The following is a 16118-nucleotide window of genomic DNA, read 5'->3' as shown; positions in this document are numbered from 1 at the left end:
GGGGGATATTTCTCTCCTTTGCTCTGTGTCCCAGCTGACAAATCAACATGCTACAAGTCATATCCTTTCTCTTGGAAGACAGCCCGTGAATGGAATGGTCATGGCAAAATGATCAGCGATTAAACCCACTGGCCCCGGAAGAAGCGGTAACCGCTCTCCGGGCTTGCTCAGGGATGGCCGTCATGAGATGGTTTGACCACAGTAAGCCTGAAAGAGCACAGCCTCTGCTCAAGCAAAGAAGCCGACACGTGGAGAGATGAGAACGAGAGGGTTGCGAGGGGAGCCATCATCCAAAGGGTCCTGCTGCCAAAGCGGGGACCCCCAGCCCAGCCCGAGCCCCACCAGCTATGAGAGAGCCACACAGCCAAGCCCCAGAGCCACACCAGATGGCATGGATGCAAGGAGAAAACACAGATACCTGAGTCCTTTTTTAGGCAAAGTGTTCCTATCAAGGTGCGGGTCACTGTAGGAAAGTTAAAACAAACGTAAGAACCTCAGAGAAGCACAGGGAAAGCAGGCCATGTGAGGGGGAAAGGCTAAGGACGAGCCAAGAGATCTGGAGGAAGAGACTCACTTCACCAGGGAGGGGTCCTCTGCATGCAACACATCCACAGCCACGGGAACAAAGGAAACCCAGGCCTGCGCTCACACCCAGGCATCCTCCACCCCCGTCCCCAGGAGGCCTGATCCTCTCGGCCCCAACTGCTCCACCTTTTCCGTGGGTTCAAATCCAAACTCAGGATCTGCCCCCCATCTGGAAGCAGAGCCCATGCCTTCCGCGGCAGAGAGAGACGCCGGGCTCCCCACACCCCTAAGCACTCTGGCCCTCCACCAAATGCCAATGGCGATGACTTCAAGTGAGAGAAGGGACTTGCTGGAGAGTTTCAAGAGGCCAGCAGTCTACATATTTGGAATTCATCTGTAACAAGTGAATTCCAGGTCCCTCTCAGTTTTCGAGGCTCTCATTGGGCGTAGCTAGGAGCTGAGCCCTGGGCAGAGTCGGGGCATGTTACAACCTGCTGGCTGATAAAGTCGCAACATTCGGATTTCCAAAGAGCTAGGTTTAAAGGCTTGGTCTATGAGTCTGACAAAGGCAAAGTTTTCGTTGTTAATGGAGTGAAGAGGGTTTTCATTAATTTTTTCCCCCCTAGCACGAAACAATATCCGCTCATTACGTTTGGCCAAGCCATGGCTTCCCCACAAACTCAAGGTCAAGATCCATGTCTGAGGCCCACCCTCAGGGCATCTGGGGGCCAACAACACTCCACATATTCTTCTTACAGAACACGGGCACACAGAACACCACAGCCTGCGAGACACAGAGCCAATCCGCAGCAGAGGCCTTTGAGAGGGCAAAGAGCCAGCTGCACGGGGAGCAGGGGTGTGGGAGACAAAGGTGAGGGCCGCAGAGCCGCGTGGTGGGCGGCAGGTCACTTCTGGGCTCGGAGAGGGAGGGGAGAGAGGAGAAAGGGCAGGAAGCTGGGAAGCAGGAACATGCCACGGGGAGGCTGAGATGCCAGTGAGAGCTTCTGCTGCCCCTCGCCAGGTGGCAGGCTTGAGGTTCCTTCCCAAGCTGGGAGAGGAGGGGCCAGCCCCGCTCCACCTCTTTCTGAGTTTTGTGGGCAGCGGAACAGACCCTCACAGGCATGTCTGGGGGGGTCACAGAGCACACCGGGGCCACGAACACAAGCGGAAGCCGCAGGCCAACAGCCTCATACAAGACATCTGGCTTGACGCGGGGGGGAGGGGGGAGGGCAGAGGAAGCTAGAGGCTCGGTGGCGTCCCCGGCCTACAACGTCATTACCTGTCCTGTTTCCTGGGCAGAGTACTTCTGCAGAACTTAGGGCTAGCGGCAGGGGAAGAGAGAGGGCTAGAAGGCCAGGCAGGTGGAAAACAAGAGAAGGTGCATTAGATTGGAAGGAGGGGGTGGGGTTATTATACACAATGACTAGGACATTTTTCTCATTTCCAGTGCTGATAATGGCTTTCTTCCCCATGTGGAGAAAATGGACATGTATCACTAGTGCGGTGAGATTCAGAGCTTTGAGGACAATTCTGGTTTCTTGATTTCCTATCGCTCTGGCCTGCGGCCCTTCAGTAGGAGGGTGTCTGCCCCGAGGACCAGCGTGTGGACTGGGCTGCTTAAGGAACATCCCACCACACGCTCCGCGGCTGCAGCCGCCCCCTGCTTGGACGACACAATTACAAGGGGCAGGGAAAGAGGCAGTGATGAACACACAATAAAAAGGAAGGACTTCGAAAGCGGAATGCGCTTTCAAAAGGCAGCATGAAATCTGCCCCCAAGAGACTTCCAGCAGCTCCATGCACTGAGAAAAACCACAGTGAAAGACAACAGGAAGCAGAGCCAGGCTTAATCCATCCCCAACGGGCTTCCCTCTGGAGAGACGGCAGTGATCAGGAAGAGAGAAATCTCCCAGCAAAGGTGAGCTAACACTTGGGCTTCCTGACATAATCTTTGGACTCCCGGAAGGGCGTCTTTCGGGGAGATAAAGGCAGCCAAACACACAGCACCAACCTTTCCGACAGTGTGGTCTTCACACTGTTGGTTCTGACAAAGGGGGTCAGGGCGTCATCCTTAGAAGCGGTAATGAGGCCGGTGGAGGAGTTGTGACTCAGTGCCCCTCCGCTGCCCAGGGAGATGTCAATGGACTCGCAACTGGTGTGGAGGCTGCTGACCGACTGGAAGCCCAGGCCGTCCTTGCTAACGGCCGAGGAGCTGCTGGCGTTGGTGCCCCACGTGAGGCTGTTGGAGGGGCCCGAGTGGGCGGAGCTGGGGCTGGAGGCCAGGGGGGACTGGGTGCTGTCTGCGTTCTTACTGTAGAGAGGGCTGCTGCTGCCGCTGCTCAGGACGCCGCTGCCCGAGGGGGACTCTAAGTTACCTTGCTGGCTCAGGGTGGCATGAGGGTTGGAGATGACCACCGAGTTTTTCATGTTTTCGGCTGTGGCGATGGGCACTTGCTTGGTAGGCTTCCCACCAAAGAGTCTGCGAAGAGACAAAGGTTTACACGGGTTGAACACCCAAAGCCCAGGGACGCCGGCCGTCAGAGGAGGGCAGGGCACAGGAGCTAGTGAGACCCCTGGGGAGGGAGGCGCAGTCCTTTCTACAGCTCGAGGCGCTGCCCTGGGAAAGGCTGCCACACAGCGGGCCAGGGCACTGGTGGAGCAAAGGCTCCACCTTCAAGTTCTAGGCTGCTGCTGAGACCCTGGATCTACCTGAGCCAAAGGGAGATGGGGAGTAATTTTCTACAGGCCTATCCCTTGCTGGTCCAACATCTTGCTTTCCTTTCTTTCCATAAATAGAGTAACTAGGAAACTGCCCTTGCCCAGGAAACATCTCAAGGGAAAAGACCTGTCTTGATCACCTTTTCATCCATGACCCCAGGCACAAAGCAGGCACTCCGTGTATGACAGTTCAGCTCCAAAGGAGTTGGTTTCTTTGATCTCTAAGCAAACGTGTAGAATCAAGAACAGGAGGCTAGATCTGGAGGCAGGCTGGGCAATGTATCCTCTCAGATGTATTCTTACATGAAAGCCCAGCCTGAAAGATGTGTCTTTTAGGGCCAGAGAGCTAATACTGTCCAGTGATACACACAAACCTTGTGGGGTTCACAAGATGTTCGACCAGACACGCTGGGTGTGAACGGCGTCTCTGTGATAGACACACAGAAATGCCATTGCATGTCATCTCCCCCACTGCTCATGACCACAAATGTGCTGTCGGAACACAGGGAATGGCACAGACACTTCCCTCTGCTGTTGGCAGAGGGTTCTCTGGTAGGATGGAAAAACTGTCTTAAAGTCGAAGGACAGTACATACTCTAGAAATGTAATGGCTTTATTCTATCCACTAAAACTGTCACGGAACAGGTATCTCCGAAAACAGACGATACTACTACATACTATGATAGGCAGGTTGCCTTTCACCCAGCTAGTCAAAGTGGTGTGAGTTTGACCTCCGACCTCTCCAAACGGTTGTTACAAATCCCAATTGTTGTAAAAATAAATAAACACATAATCAACCCTCAGTACAATGTGTGGCGACAGAAGAGGAACACTTTTTGCCTGGTGACAGGGAAAGAACTATCCTGTTGCAGAACCTTGGCTTTAGAGTGCTTACATACCTCCAGTGTCAGGGACCTCACTACTTTATACTCGAAAGGCTAACTGGCTCCGTTGCCAAGCGCCTCCAATTGTTACAAAACCAAAATCTAACCCACCTCCTTCCAACTTTTATGCCTTGCTCCTAATCCTGCCATGTGTAACTACACAGAAAAAGCCCAATCTTTTGTCTGTTAGTCCTTCAAACCATTTGAAGAGAGCTATCACACTTCACCTAAGATTCCTCTTCTTCATACTAATGCACAACGAGAGAATTCAGAACACCTTAACAATTTAGGAAAAATGTAATTGCTAGGAGTGGGCTGAAAGGTGCTCAATTCACAGCCTAAGAAGCTGCATGCATTTTCAAGTATTCTATTACACTAGCCTAAGGGTCTACTAAAATGCCTTTGTAGTTACTAAAGGAAATCTATAATACCAAAGAGCGAATATTACATATAATACTTGAGGCAAGAAGTAGAGAAAATTTTCATTTACAAGGCAACCTGTTAAAACAACAAAGAGCAGCCCAATAAGACTTTCCCCTGAAAAAATAATTACTGAAATTCTAATAATCAAGTCTAGACAAAGAACAGCGAACTGCTGCATTAGACTTTTCGTGTGGAATGCTTCTTCTGAAGGCTTTGCAAACATTCCCATTCATCCCCAAATATGTACATGTGCACATAATTTTTATTTTTTCACTGCTAAATTTTCTATCCTTGGACTTACTCTTTCTTACGACAAGAAATTTCCTGAAAAGGTAGGATGAACTCTGCTCAATGCAGCTGAAGTTTAAAGCGAACCATCAATTTTAACGTACAAATTTCCACCCGTTGTGGAAGTACAGGAAAACGCCTTTTTCAGGTAATAGGAAATCAAATTCTCTTTTTCAAAAACGCTTCTGCTTTGAGTTGTTTTTTTCTTTCTTTTTTTTAAAGGAAGCTAAAATTTCAGGCACTAATTTGGAATTATGCATGCAGTATAAAAAAGTATGTGGGGGATATTGGACTGTTTGGGGAAAAGATCTGGTCATTATGCCACTGTCTGGCATAAAGAGGAGGAACCTGAGCCACAGATTAAAAACAAAACTGCTTCCAGATCTACGGGAGTATTAGGATCTCATCTTCGATGGCAGCTAACTTTTATTGAGTACTTACTAGGGGCCAGATGTAGTTACACAGATTAATGGACACAAGAACCTGTAGGTAGGTATCACCATCCCAATTTTACAGATGAGAAAACAGAGGCAGAAGTATTAAGAGAGGTTACATGGTGGCTAATTAAGGTGGACCTAGGATTCAAACCCAGGAGGATTGATTCCAGAGGCTTATGTTTTTCATGCCAACGAGGGAAAATAATCAGTTGAGCAGAATTGCTGGCAGCATCCGACCAAACAGCTTTACCCAAGGACTGAAGTGGAGAAAACCAGAGGCGGCTTCAGCTAAGAAAACAGGAAGTTATTAATCCAGGATGCCACTCCATGTATTCCAGTTCCGCTCGGTGCCATTTACCCACTTACCTGCGGAGCGTGGGAGAGGCCACATCAGGGTACTTGGCCCCTGGCTGGAGGGTGGCCTGAGCCGCACTAGACACAGGCTGGGCTGCCGGGTTCACCTTCACTGAGTTACAGGAAGCCACGCTCTCGTTGTCGGATGAGATGCCTTTCTCCTTATCGGTCTGGTTGACCAGACCTGGCAGAGAGCTGCCCAGGGCTGTCTTGGAAGGCTCCCTCAGCTTGGGCGCCGGCAGGCCTGCTGACTTGCTACTGATGTTGGAATCTATGCTGCTGGTACTAGACCTGTTCCCAGCCCCATTCCGGCTGGTGGATTTACTGGGCCTTGGCAGACTCCGGTACTGTAGATTTGTCCGGGAGCTAAGGGACAGATACCCATCATCCTGATTCTGAGCCCCATCCATGCTTGTCTTCCGACCGGTGGACCGACCGACGAGTGCGGACGACTTTGGGATCTTGCCCAGTGTGGCTGACCTGCTGGTGACAGTGGCCCCACTGGCTGTGATCATGGCCAAACCAGCGGCAGAGCCACTCTGCTTCTTGAACCCAAAGCTGTTGGCGTTGGCAGTGGGCGTCCTGGAGCTGCCGGGGAGGGGTTTCTTGGATTCATCACCACTGCTGCGGCCGGCATCTGACGGGGAGCGCTTCACCTGGGAGGCTTTGGGAGACAGCCTTCCTTTCTCAGACACCTTTGCATCATCTGTTTTTCCTGCGAGAGAGATCAGAAAGGTTAGCCTGCAAACCAAGAAGTCAGCTCCGCCAGCCCCTCCTCCAAAGAACTGGCTCGCTTTCTCCTGGGGGAAAGCAGTCCCCTTGGGAGACAGAGGAAAGAGCTTTTCATAAAGATAATCGCGTCTACAACTGTCACCGTGAAGCTTTTAGGAGATGTCAATGGTTTTCCTCATTCGCAAAGCAGTCTAAATTTACCCAGAATAAAGCAAAGCCAGCCAATCACTGATATGTCTGGGAAAGAGATCTTGTGTTTTATTGGCCATTCTCCCTCTGTCCATTGAAAAGCTGTCCCTATCATTTTCAAGGGGTACCCCACCTTCCTGCAAAAACACTGCCCTCGTTTACATACATCCTTAAATCATGGACAACGTCAATTCAACACACCGACAGCTCCTAACCACGTGCTCTTGAATAGCCTTCACTGGGTATGTTAGCTCCGACCCAGCACATGCTTAAACCAGTCCAACATGTCTCGGCAGTGGAACCACCTTCAGAGTTTAAGAGGCTCTCATGCTTACATACTTCCACTTGGAGAAAGGTCAAGATGTGAACCTTTCTGAAAGCTGGCTATGAGCAGAGTCTAAACCCTAAGAAGAAATACCTGTGCATTTTACAGGGATTTAAAAATATCATCAAGCCCTCGCTAGAGTGACTGCGGCTCAGGTTTTGAAAATGACAAGTGCCCACGCACGCCCCTGACTCACCAGTCCCTGGGGTCTTCAGCGTGCCTGCCGGGGCGGCCGGCTTCGTCCTCGGCATGGTGACGCCCACCTGAGCTGTCATGCCTCGCCGCCACGAGCCTGTCTGAGAGATGACGGGGTTCTTCTTGCCCGACGTGCTTTTGTCGGACTCGTCAGACACATCAGAAGGATTCCGCCTCCACTTCGACCCCGGCTCCATCTTTATGCCGCTGTCTGACCCTCCGTCTGACTTCTTGACATCATCGCCGGACCACAGGGAATTCCTCTCCACCTGTGAGTGCTTCTCAGCGTCGGTCTGCGAAGGAGACCCTCTGAATTAGTCTTTCTCAAACCCCAGGCTAGAGAGCCCCTCACCCCAGAGCAAAAATGCCCATGCCCTGGACAAGTTAAGGGAAAGATAACAGATGACTACTTTAAAATGTTTGGGCCTTGTACTCCGGTTATCTTGTTAGGAAGCCTGATATGTTGGGTCCAAGGAAAGCAAAGAATACGAATATGTCCTAAAAGGGAGTGAGGGAGGAGAGTAAAAAGAGCCAGAGGAAAACGAGAGACAGAGCCCCATGGAGGAGAACCAGTGGACGGAGCTGTGACAAAAATTCAGCCACCAGCTCTGCCACTTGGCGACCAGCCTCCTCGAGCTCCAGCAGCCTGAGCTCTACCCAGCTTACGGCCTCCCAGCCCATTTCCCTTTGTTCAACAGCTCTCGATCACTCCACTGGCAGCCAGATCTCTGGATCTAGCACAGCGCCACAGTCTAATGCACCGAGAGCGAGTGAGAGAGGGCAGCTGCTAGCTCCCCTCGAATCAGGGAGAGAGAGGGGCCGAGAGGAAGCAAAGCCTCAAAAGCTACTTCCTCCCCACGACACCATGTGCTCCCACCCAGCTCCATTCATATGCCGCTGCTCGCTCCTCTTGTGGGATTTTGTGCAGACGGGGGATATAATTAGCCAGCTTTCTTTGGAAGAGGCCTGACCTGCTGGCCATGGAGCCCAGGAGGGGACAGAAGCGTGATGGTTAATCGTTTGCTGCAGTTAAAAGCCATAACTCTCTAACCAGAAAGTTTTGGGGGCCTCCCTAGGGGTTGGGGCCAGTCTGAGCAGATTTCAGCGGGGAGAAGCAGTGCAGTGAACGGGGAAGGGTGGTCGGCAACAATTTAGGGCAGCTCCCCTGCAATACAGGTCCCATGTTTGCTGCACTTAACTACCAAGCGTGGGCAACACCAGCAAGGTAGCAAATCAAAACGACCCCTTGACAAGAATCTGGCCTGACGCTTGTCACTTGAGATTAGCACCGATGGAATATGCTGGCTGAGTGGGAGCAAAGATACATACAGACAAGCAGCCCAAGTTCAACCGCCTCTCTATCGCCACCACAGCCTCCCCCCCTCTCCCTCAGCCACCTCGTGGGTGCCTTCAGTTGTCTGGTCATTCCTCAAACATTTCCACGAGGTACTAGGCATAGAGAGAGGAGGAGGACAGAAACACTCCTGGGCTGCAAGAAGCTCATCGTTCAGCTGCGGCAAAGGACAGAGACAGAGGCGGGGTCTTCACAGCAGGCACGCAATCAGGCTTGGTGAGGAAATGAGCAAATCGGTCGGCGAATACATGCTTCTCGAGCTACAGCACACTTTAACAAAACGACCTCATCCGATCCCGACCGCTATCTGGTCAAGGAGGGTAAGAAGGTAAGTAGAACTGTCTTCATCTCAGTTTTACAGAGAAGTGGAAACTCACGGTACTTGCTCCGTGTCCCAACTACACCAGCCCATGTTCCTTCCTCTAAATCTTCCAGTGTATTCATTCAGCCAGAATTTCCTCCATGCCCGTGGTTTGCCGGGCACTATGGTGGGTCTGAGGATCTGTGAGTAAGATTGGTTCCCATCCCTTCTGAAGTTTATGATCCAGTGAAAGAGGCAGGGATTGGAAATATAAGACAAATAAATGGAAAAGGACAAGGAGTCTGAGAGAATTACAGGCAGTGATGTAATTTAGATTATGATGATGGGGGTAAGGTACAGTGGTCTGGTAAGGCCTTTTTGAAGACGTGTCCTAAAGAATGAGCAGAAACTTACTGAGAGAAGAGTTTAGGGAAGAGCATGCCAGGGAGAGGGAAGAGTATGTGCAAAGGCCCTGAGGCAGAAAGTATCTTGGCTTTGGAAACATTCACTCAACAAATATTTACCGCTACCGCTGTGTGCCAAGCAAGCTTTTGGGTACTGGGAATACTACAATGAATGAGAACAAAATATCAATACGAATCATCAGCCTCCTGGAGCTTATGTTCAAGTACATTCTAACACATTCTTTTACACTCTAAGAGGTACTGAAAACTTAGTACATACCACATCCTGGGGTACTGCATTAATTATTCCTTTAATGCTTCTATACCTTATTTGACCTGATCAAATTATAGTGACGCTAATAGTAGGAGCAGTAACAATTAAAATTTACTAAGCATTTACTATGTGCTAGGCACTGGGCTAAAGTGCCTTCCACGTACCATTTAATTTAATCTTCACCAGAAACCTATGAGGAGGTTATAGTTCGTAGTCTCGATTTTACATGAGAACACTGAGGCACAGAGTGGAAAAGAAAATTGCCCAAGATCACACAGTGCAAGGATTCCAGGGAGCCTGAGTGCAGAGCCCATATTTTAGCCATCAGGCTATGTTGCCTTCCTGGAGAACAAGTCCAAGGACTTGAGGATGCTGCATGTCCAGGGGCACCTAACATAACACCTACACCCAGTAGATTCTCCTTCCACCCTGGCTGGCCGGTGGTTCCCCAGCTCCAATTCTGGAGCAGTTCCAGCCTAGCCTCTGGGTGGGACCTCCAGAACTGATTCCACCCCAGTGGCAGAGAGAGTGCACACATCCCTGGTCTGGGACTGCAGTTGAATCCCCCTCTGGAAAGAACAATCACCCAACCATCACAGCCCCGCAATGTATGTGGTCCAGGGTGGTAGGCTTCCCAGCTGCTCTTGGCACAGCGGCCTCTGCCCCGGGACATTACACTGGCTGTGAGTTCACATCTCCTTAGCAAACCCCTGCTGAGCTGTGTGCCAGATCATGTGGTGGCACCAGGAGGGATTAAAAGATGAAGAAGCGCCTGCCTCTCTGGCTCCCAGAGCTTACAACAGGAGGGCCAGCAGGACAGCCACATGGGATGTACAAAGAGCTGCACCCTCCCCTTTGCCAGCTGTGCCCATCTCAAGTGGTACCTCCTTTCTGTAGATTTTCCTACTGCCCCTACCTGTAAGCCCACTTACTCATTCAGCATCCAAGAGGGAAGGCAGGGAAATAGCCACACTCAAGGAGGAAGAGGGCCTGGAAGATGGGAGAGATCTCCCCTGAGGGCCCAGGTTCCCCAGAGACTGAAGAGGGGAGGCCAGTCTTCTGAGAGCGAGAGGAAGGAACCAAGGCGCTGAGGAACGAGGTGAGGCCGTGAGGCGGGAAGGTGGAGGGAAGAGAATGGGCTTGGGGTCGGACAGACTTGAGGTCAAGTACTAGGTGCTGCAACTCCCTCCTGTGCTGTGTGTGACCCTGAAGGAAGTGGCTGAGCTTCTTTGAGATTGTTACCTTGTGCGTGAAACAGGGGTGATAACAGACAGGTGTCTCAGAGAGCTGACGGTGGGTGCAATGAGCTCAATGAGGAGGGACTCAATTTTAACAGTGGCTCTTTTGTCACCAACTGTCCCCCCTCTAAAAATCTCCAGCACTTTAGCATTTAATCTATTTCTGTCTTGCATTAAGGTGAACAGGGTACTTGTCTTTTGTGCTCTTAGGCCACAAGCCTCTAAGAAGCCAGAGACACTGCCGTCTTCAAGCCCACACCATCCCCTGCGGACTGAGATGCTACACTGGCTAAAGTCTGAGTCCCAGTAAAAACAGAAATTAGGATCAGCGTCAGCATCATTACCTGCTGCCTTTCTTACTGGGTACTGGGTGCCTCTGCACACATTATTAGCTCATCTAATCCTCTAAACTTGCACTTTTATCTGTATTTGACAGACAAGGAAAGCACAGGTGTGAAGAGGAAAGGTAACTTGCCTCAAGTCAGGAGCAGCAGGACCCAGCAGGTGGCACAAGGGGTGCCCCACCCACACCCCAGCCAAACCCTATCCTTACGTCCAGACCATCATCCGAGAGCATCCAGAGAGCTCCAGGATTACTCAAGGTCACACAGGACAGGAATCCTTGCCACAGAATTCAGAATTTTGTTCCCTTCAGTAGCAAAAAGTAAACTCACATGGAATTACCATTTTTCCCCCTTGTATATTTTATTAAAATTTCAAAGGCAGTGAAAATGAGAGGAATCTTGACATATGCCTTTTTTGTACCTTGACACCTGGAATGGAACCTTCCACAGACTGAGAGAAAATGCCGAGTCACAAGGACAGGAAGAGATAGATGAAAGGGATGTGGGGAAGTGATGTTCATGTGTGAAAAGTCTTCTGCCACCAACACACTGTCCTAAAAGCAAAATGCTGCAAAACTTAAGACAAAATGCTCTGGCAGGGCTTCCCTGGTGGCGCAGTGGTTGAGAGTCCGCCTGCCGATGCAGGGGACACGGGTTCGTGCCCCGGTCCGGGAAGATCCCACATGCCGCGGAGCGGCTGGGCCCGTGAGCCATGGCCGCTGAGCCTGCGCGTCCGGAGCCTGTGCTCCGCAACGGGAGAGGCCACAGCAGTGAGAGGCCCGCGTACCGCGAAAAAAAAAAATGCTCTGACACTACAAAGAAAGGACATGAATAACAGTCAACTTTTGGTTCCTGACATGAATGGAGGAAAGAAGCAGAGGTATAGGTAATATAGAGAAAGGAAGGAAGGAAGGAAGGAAAGGGAAAAAGGAAAAGGAAATGGAAAGGAAAGGAAAGAAACAAAATGAACCATCTGAGCAACTATTGAGAATTAGGCTCTGAGGGAATTCCCTGGAGGTCCAATGGTTAGGACTCAGCGCTTTCAAATGCAGAGGGCTGGGGTTCAACCCCTGGTCGGGGAACTGAGATCCCGTAAGCAGAGTGGCACAGCCAGAGAAAAAAAAAGAAAAAAGAAAATGAATTAGGCTCATTTATCTGAAAGCATGTTCAGATAAAGAATGTCCATATTGCTGCTCTCACACTCACTCTTCAAGATAAGCCTAGTTACCGTGATTTTATGTAATCACAGGGAGGCAGAGGCTTGGAGAGGTTGAGCTTATCCAAGGATGCCACAGAGCTAGGAGCTCAACCCTGACTTCAAAGGCCGTACCTTTTCCCTGACACTGCAGCCAGACTCACCAGCTCTCCTGGAGAAAGTTGGTCAAGAGGCTGTCAGACCCCAGGCAGGGAGATGCTTTGCCCAGCACACTGAGAAGCAGTGGGCACAGGCCGATGCCGGGTATCTGGGCACGGGTGCCCCATCGAAGACCCTCCCCGTGCTCCTCGACATCCTTGAGGAGACAGTCACTCACAGACTAAGGGGACTTCCATCCCCCAAGGACCACTCCTCTGTTACCAGCTGCCACCTCTCTCAAGCAGCTAAACGAGGCTGTTCCTTAGGCTTCCAGACGATAGCTCCCCTGTTCCTTAGATGTACTTCCTTTTGGCTGGTCTTCAGAGGCTTTTCAAATAAACTCAGGCAGGCAACCTGTCCTCAACCTGCTTTCCCAGTGGACACACTGGGCTACTTCTTCCTGCCTTTCCATGCCTCTCCTGGGATGCTTTGTGCTGCCCATGTGTCCAGGGAAACCCATATGTGATGGGAACCTGAATGAGCCCTGGCGAGGATGGCAGTGCACACCTTCCCGCTGCCTGATGCTGCTCCCAGAGGAGTGATGGCCCTTAGCCTTCCTCCGAGTGGTACAGGGGAGGAGGGGAGAAGGCTGCAATTTATGTGGATTCAGACATTTGGAGATGCTCCCTGGACAGGAGCAAAGGGATGCCAAAGAAACCATCTCAGCAGGAATCTTTGTAACTATGGGTGCAAGTCTACATTTATTTTATTCCAAGACCTACTTGCTTAATTTTTATTTAAATATTTTAAACTCAAGTAGTTGTAGAGCAAAAAAACAACCCAATAAATAGTAAATTCTTTTTTTTTTTTTGCGGTATGCGGGCCTCTCACTGCTGTGGCCTCTCCCGTTGTGGAGCACAGGCTCCGGACGCGTGGGCTCAGCGGCCATGGCTCACGGGCCCAGCCGCTCCGCGGCATGTGGGATCCTCCCGGACAGGCACGAACCCGTGTCCCCTGCATCGGCAGGTGGACTCTCAACCACTGCGCCACCAGGGAAGCCCAATAGTAAATTCTTTACAACCCTTGATGTTATCTTTCTGATCTTGGTCAAAAGACATGCTTGTGTAATATTCTTGAAGCTTTTCTGATGTGACATTTGCTAAATGAAAGCAAAGAGCTGGTCAAGGAGGAGGGGGGCCTTGACATTAACCAAATTCAAATGTATCATTTGTAAATCCCAGATGGTTACTCTGTATCAACGTGGAAAACAGATTCTAACTCCAGGTTTGTGGGAAGGGAACAAAGACAAGGAGACTGTTTCAACAATGTTTTGTTGGCTCAGTGAGCATTTTAGGAGCAAGCTTCTTCCTACCTTGCAAGTAAACAAGAGAGAAACCTACTGATTTATAGATATCTCTCTCCTCTCTGTCTCTGTCTGTCTCTCCTTCTCTCTTAGTTCCCCAGCTCCGTATCTAAGAACTGTCTAGAAGCTTGGTTGTTGTTACCTTGAAATTAAAATGAGTCTCGGAAAAAAAAAAAAAAATTAGTGTCCACAAGGAAAGGAAAACGGTGGATTTTTTTTTTTTGCCTGTGCCCCACGACATGCAGGATCTTAGTTCCCCGACCAGGGAATGAACCTGGGCCACGGCAGTGAAAGCACCCAGTCCTAACCACTGGACCGCCAGGGAAGTCCCGGAAACTGTGGATATTATAACATTTGGCAAGTGGTAGGGACACAGTCTGGCTGGGTGTTTCTAACTTGTGTCTAATAACTAATTAAACAGTGATCAGTTGGTGGTGTGGCTTAGGGGTTTTTTTGGTTTTTTAAATTAACTTTTATAAAATTGAGGTATAACATTCATATACCAAATGTACAATCTTAAGTATATAATTGGAAGAAATTTTCTGAAATTAACGTACATAACTACCCCTCAGATCAAGATATGGCACATTATCAGTACCCCCCAAATCTCTGGGCTCCCTTCATTTGGGTAGTTTTTTTTCCCTTAACCGCCACAACCCACCCTTGTTTGCCAATGATAATTAGAAATTCAGGCTAAAAATGAAAACTCAAGAAGTCATAGGCAATCCCAGAGGCAACACCTAATAGATTTCATCAGGCAGTCTGTGTTTACATTTCTGTGGTACAGAATTAATCCCACACTCTGACACATCCTTCATTTAGCCCTGTCCTCAAAGAGAAAGATACCTTTGAAAGCGAAGAGATTCCCAAAGCAGCTCCTATCTGTCCAGAGTGAGACAGAGAGGAGAAAGGAAGCGGATGTGAAAGGAAGGGAGTGAGAGAAGGGGCTGTGTCAGCTCTGCCCTCAAAAGGTCCCTCTGGGAGACTCCATCCCCATCAGACCTTCACATGGGTTCACCCGAGGCAGCGGGCACCACTGGTGGGAGGGACTCATCATGAAAAGGATTCCCGCCCATATATGCCAGTGCCACTGTGGGGACTGGTGGTGAGGATGGCACCTCACTTGTCCACTAGTAAAATGGGCTTATTAGAACCAACCCCTCTGACCACTGAGGGACGCTATGAGGGGAAGCAAACACACCTACACAAAACTGCTTTGGAAGCACTGCATCTGAAACACTAAATCAGAGAGTTTAAAGCAGGGGTTGGAAACTCAAGTGCCTCAGGACAGGCAGGTATTTGAAGGGTGTAGCTGGTTGGCACACAGCGGCATGGGTGCCCTGTCCAAAGGCGGGGACACCTGGACATCTGTTGGTTGTGGAGAATATAGACTCAGGGAGGCGATATCTTCTGATTTTTCAAGAGAAACCAGAAGCTCACTATCATGTGAAGTGATGAACTTTAAAAAACTTGACATGCCACCCCATTTAAAAGAAGAGTGATACTGTGGGCCAAATACAATACACTGGCAGGAGGATATGACCCACAGAGCTGTTGGGACGTACTGGTCTTCCAACCCAGGCTTCTTAACGTTGTTCCCACCCCAGCACTCTTGAGGGATCAGACGAATGCCGTGGACGCGCACTCCAGACTAAGAACGGCCAGTTGAGTCCAACATCCTTTTTCTTTCTTTTTTTCCAAATAGATGATGAAACTGAGGTCCGGGAAGGAAACAGGATTTGCCAAGGCCACCACAGTGAGAGCGGTGAGTCTCCCCACTCCCGTTTAGCGTACCCCGATGCCGAACCCCACCCTCTCCCTGCAGGTAGAGGACAGAGTGAAGACATAAGAGCACAGGCATCAAGCAGGAGGTCGGGCCTCATCTCACGGACCTGGAGATTCTGTGCACCCCAAACAGCCCCCTTGGCCCACAAGCCCAAGGCTCTCTGCTGGCAGGGGCTCTGGGAGGGACCCTGTTCCTTACCTGGACATCCAGGCTCTTACGCGAGGAGGCAGGCGTGTTGGCATAGGAGCCAATGGAGGAGCTGGTGTTGATGTCATCCGTGCTGAGGTTGTCTATGGTGTCGCTGATCCCGCTGCTGACGGAGCTGCTGTCATCCCAGCTGCCAAGACAAACACAGCCTGAGCACCAAGACCTCACACTGCGTCAGCTCAGCAGCGTCTGATGATACAGACAAGTGTGTACCATCCCTGAAGGCTCCGGTGTCACAAAGCCCCAGACAGAGCTCCTTTGCCTCTGATGTGACTCATCTTCAAGGGTGCCATCCATCCGTTTCGTCTGGCAGCTGGGTGAAGTGGCTGATGTGTACCTTCCCTAGAAGGGTGGGCACCTCCCTGAGCAGATGTGGCTAGACACCTACACCCTGCCTACCCCATCCTCAGCTTCATCTCGGGAACTTCAGAAAGGCCAAGGGCTACCTGCCAGGCCTAGAGCCAGTGGAGGAGCAGTGGGTTT

At 50.5% G+C, this 16118-nt stretch overlaps 1 protein-coding gene across 2 annotated transcripts in view; it reads right to left on the bottom strand.

Moving 5' to 3' along the window:
- Positions 1-16118, bottom strand: part of NAV2 (neuron navigator 2) — a 274074-nt gene that overhangs the window by 60665 nt on the left and 197291 nt on the right. Inside the window, exons 11-16 of one of the 2 annotated variants that reach the window (XM_024764609.1) lie at positions 15627-15765; positions 7072-7363; positions 5642-6344; positions 2537-3004; positions 1805-1870; positions 419-463 (exon numbers count right to left, since the gene is read on the bottom strand). In XM_024764609.1, the coding sequence (XP_024620377.1) occupies positions 419-463; positions 1805-1870; positions 2537-3004; positions 5642-6344; positions 7072-7363; positions 15627-15765 (1713 nt within the window). The remainder of the gene's footprint in view (positions 1-418; positions 464-1804; positions 1871-2536; positions 3005-5641; positions 6345-7071; positions 7364-15626; positions 15766-16118) is intronic. The other variant, XM_024764610.1, reaches the window with a different exon arrangement.

This window comes from Neophocaena asiaeorientalis, unplaced genomic scaffold (genome assembly GCF_003031525.2).
Source record: "Neophocaena asiaeorientalis asiaeorientalis breed wild unplaced genomic scaffold, Neophocaena_asiaeorientalis_V1.1 scaffold230, whole genome shotgun sequence".
Taxonomy (NCBI): Eukaryota; Metazoa; Chordata; class Mammalia; order Artiodactyla; family Phocoenidae; genus Neophocaena; species Neophocaena asiaeorientalis.
This window is presented reverse-complemented; position numbering and strand designations above follow the sequence as displayed.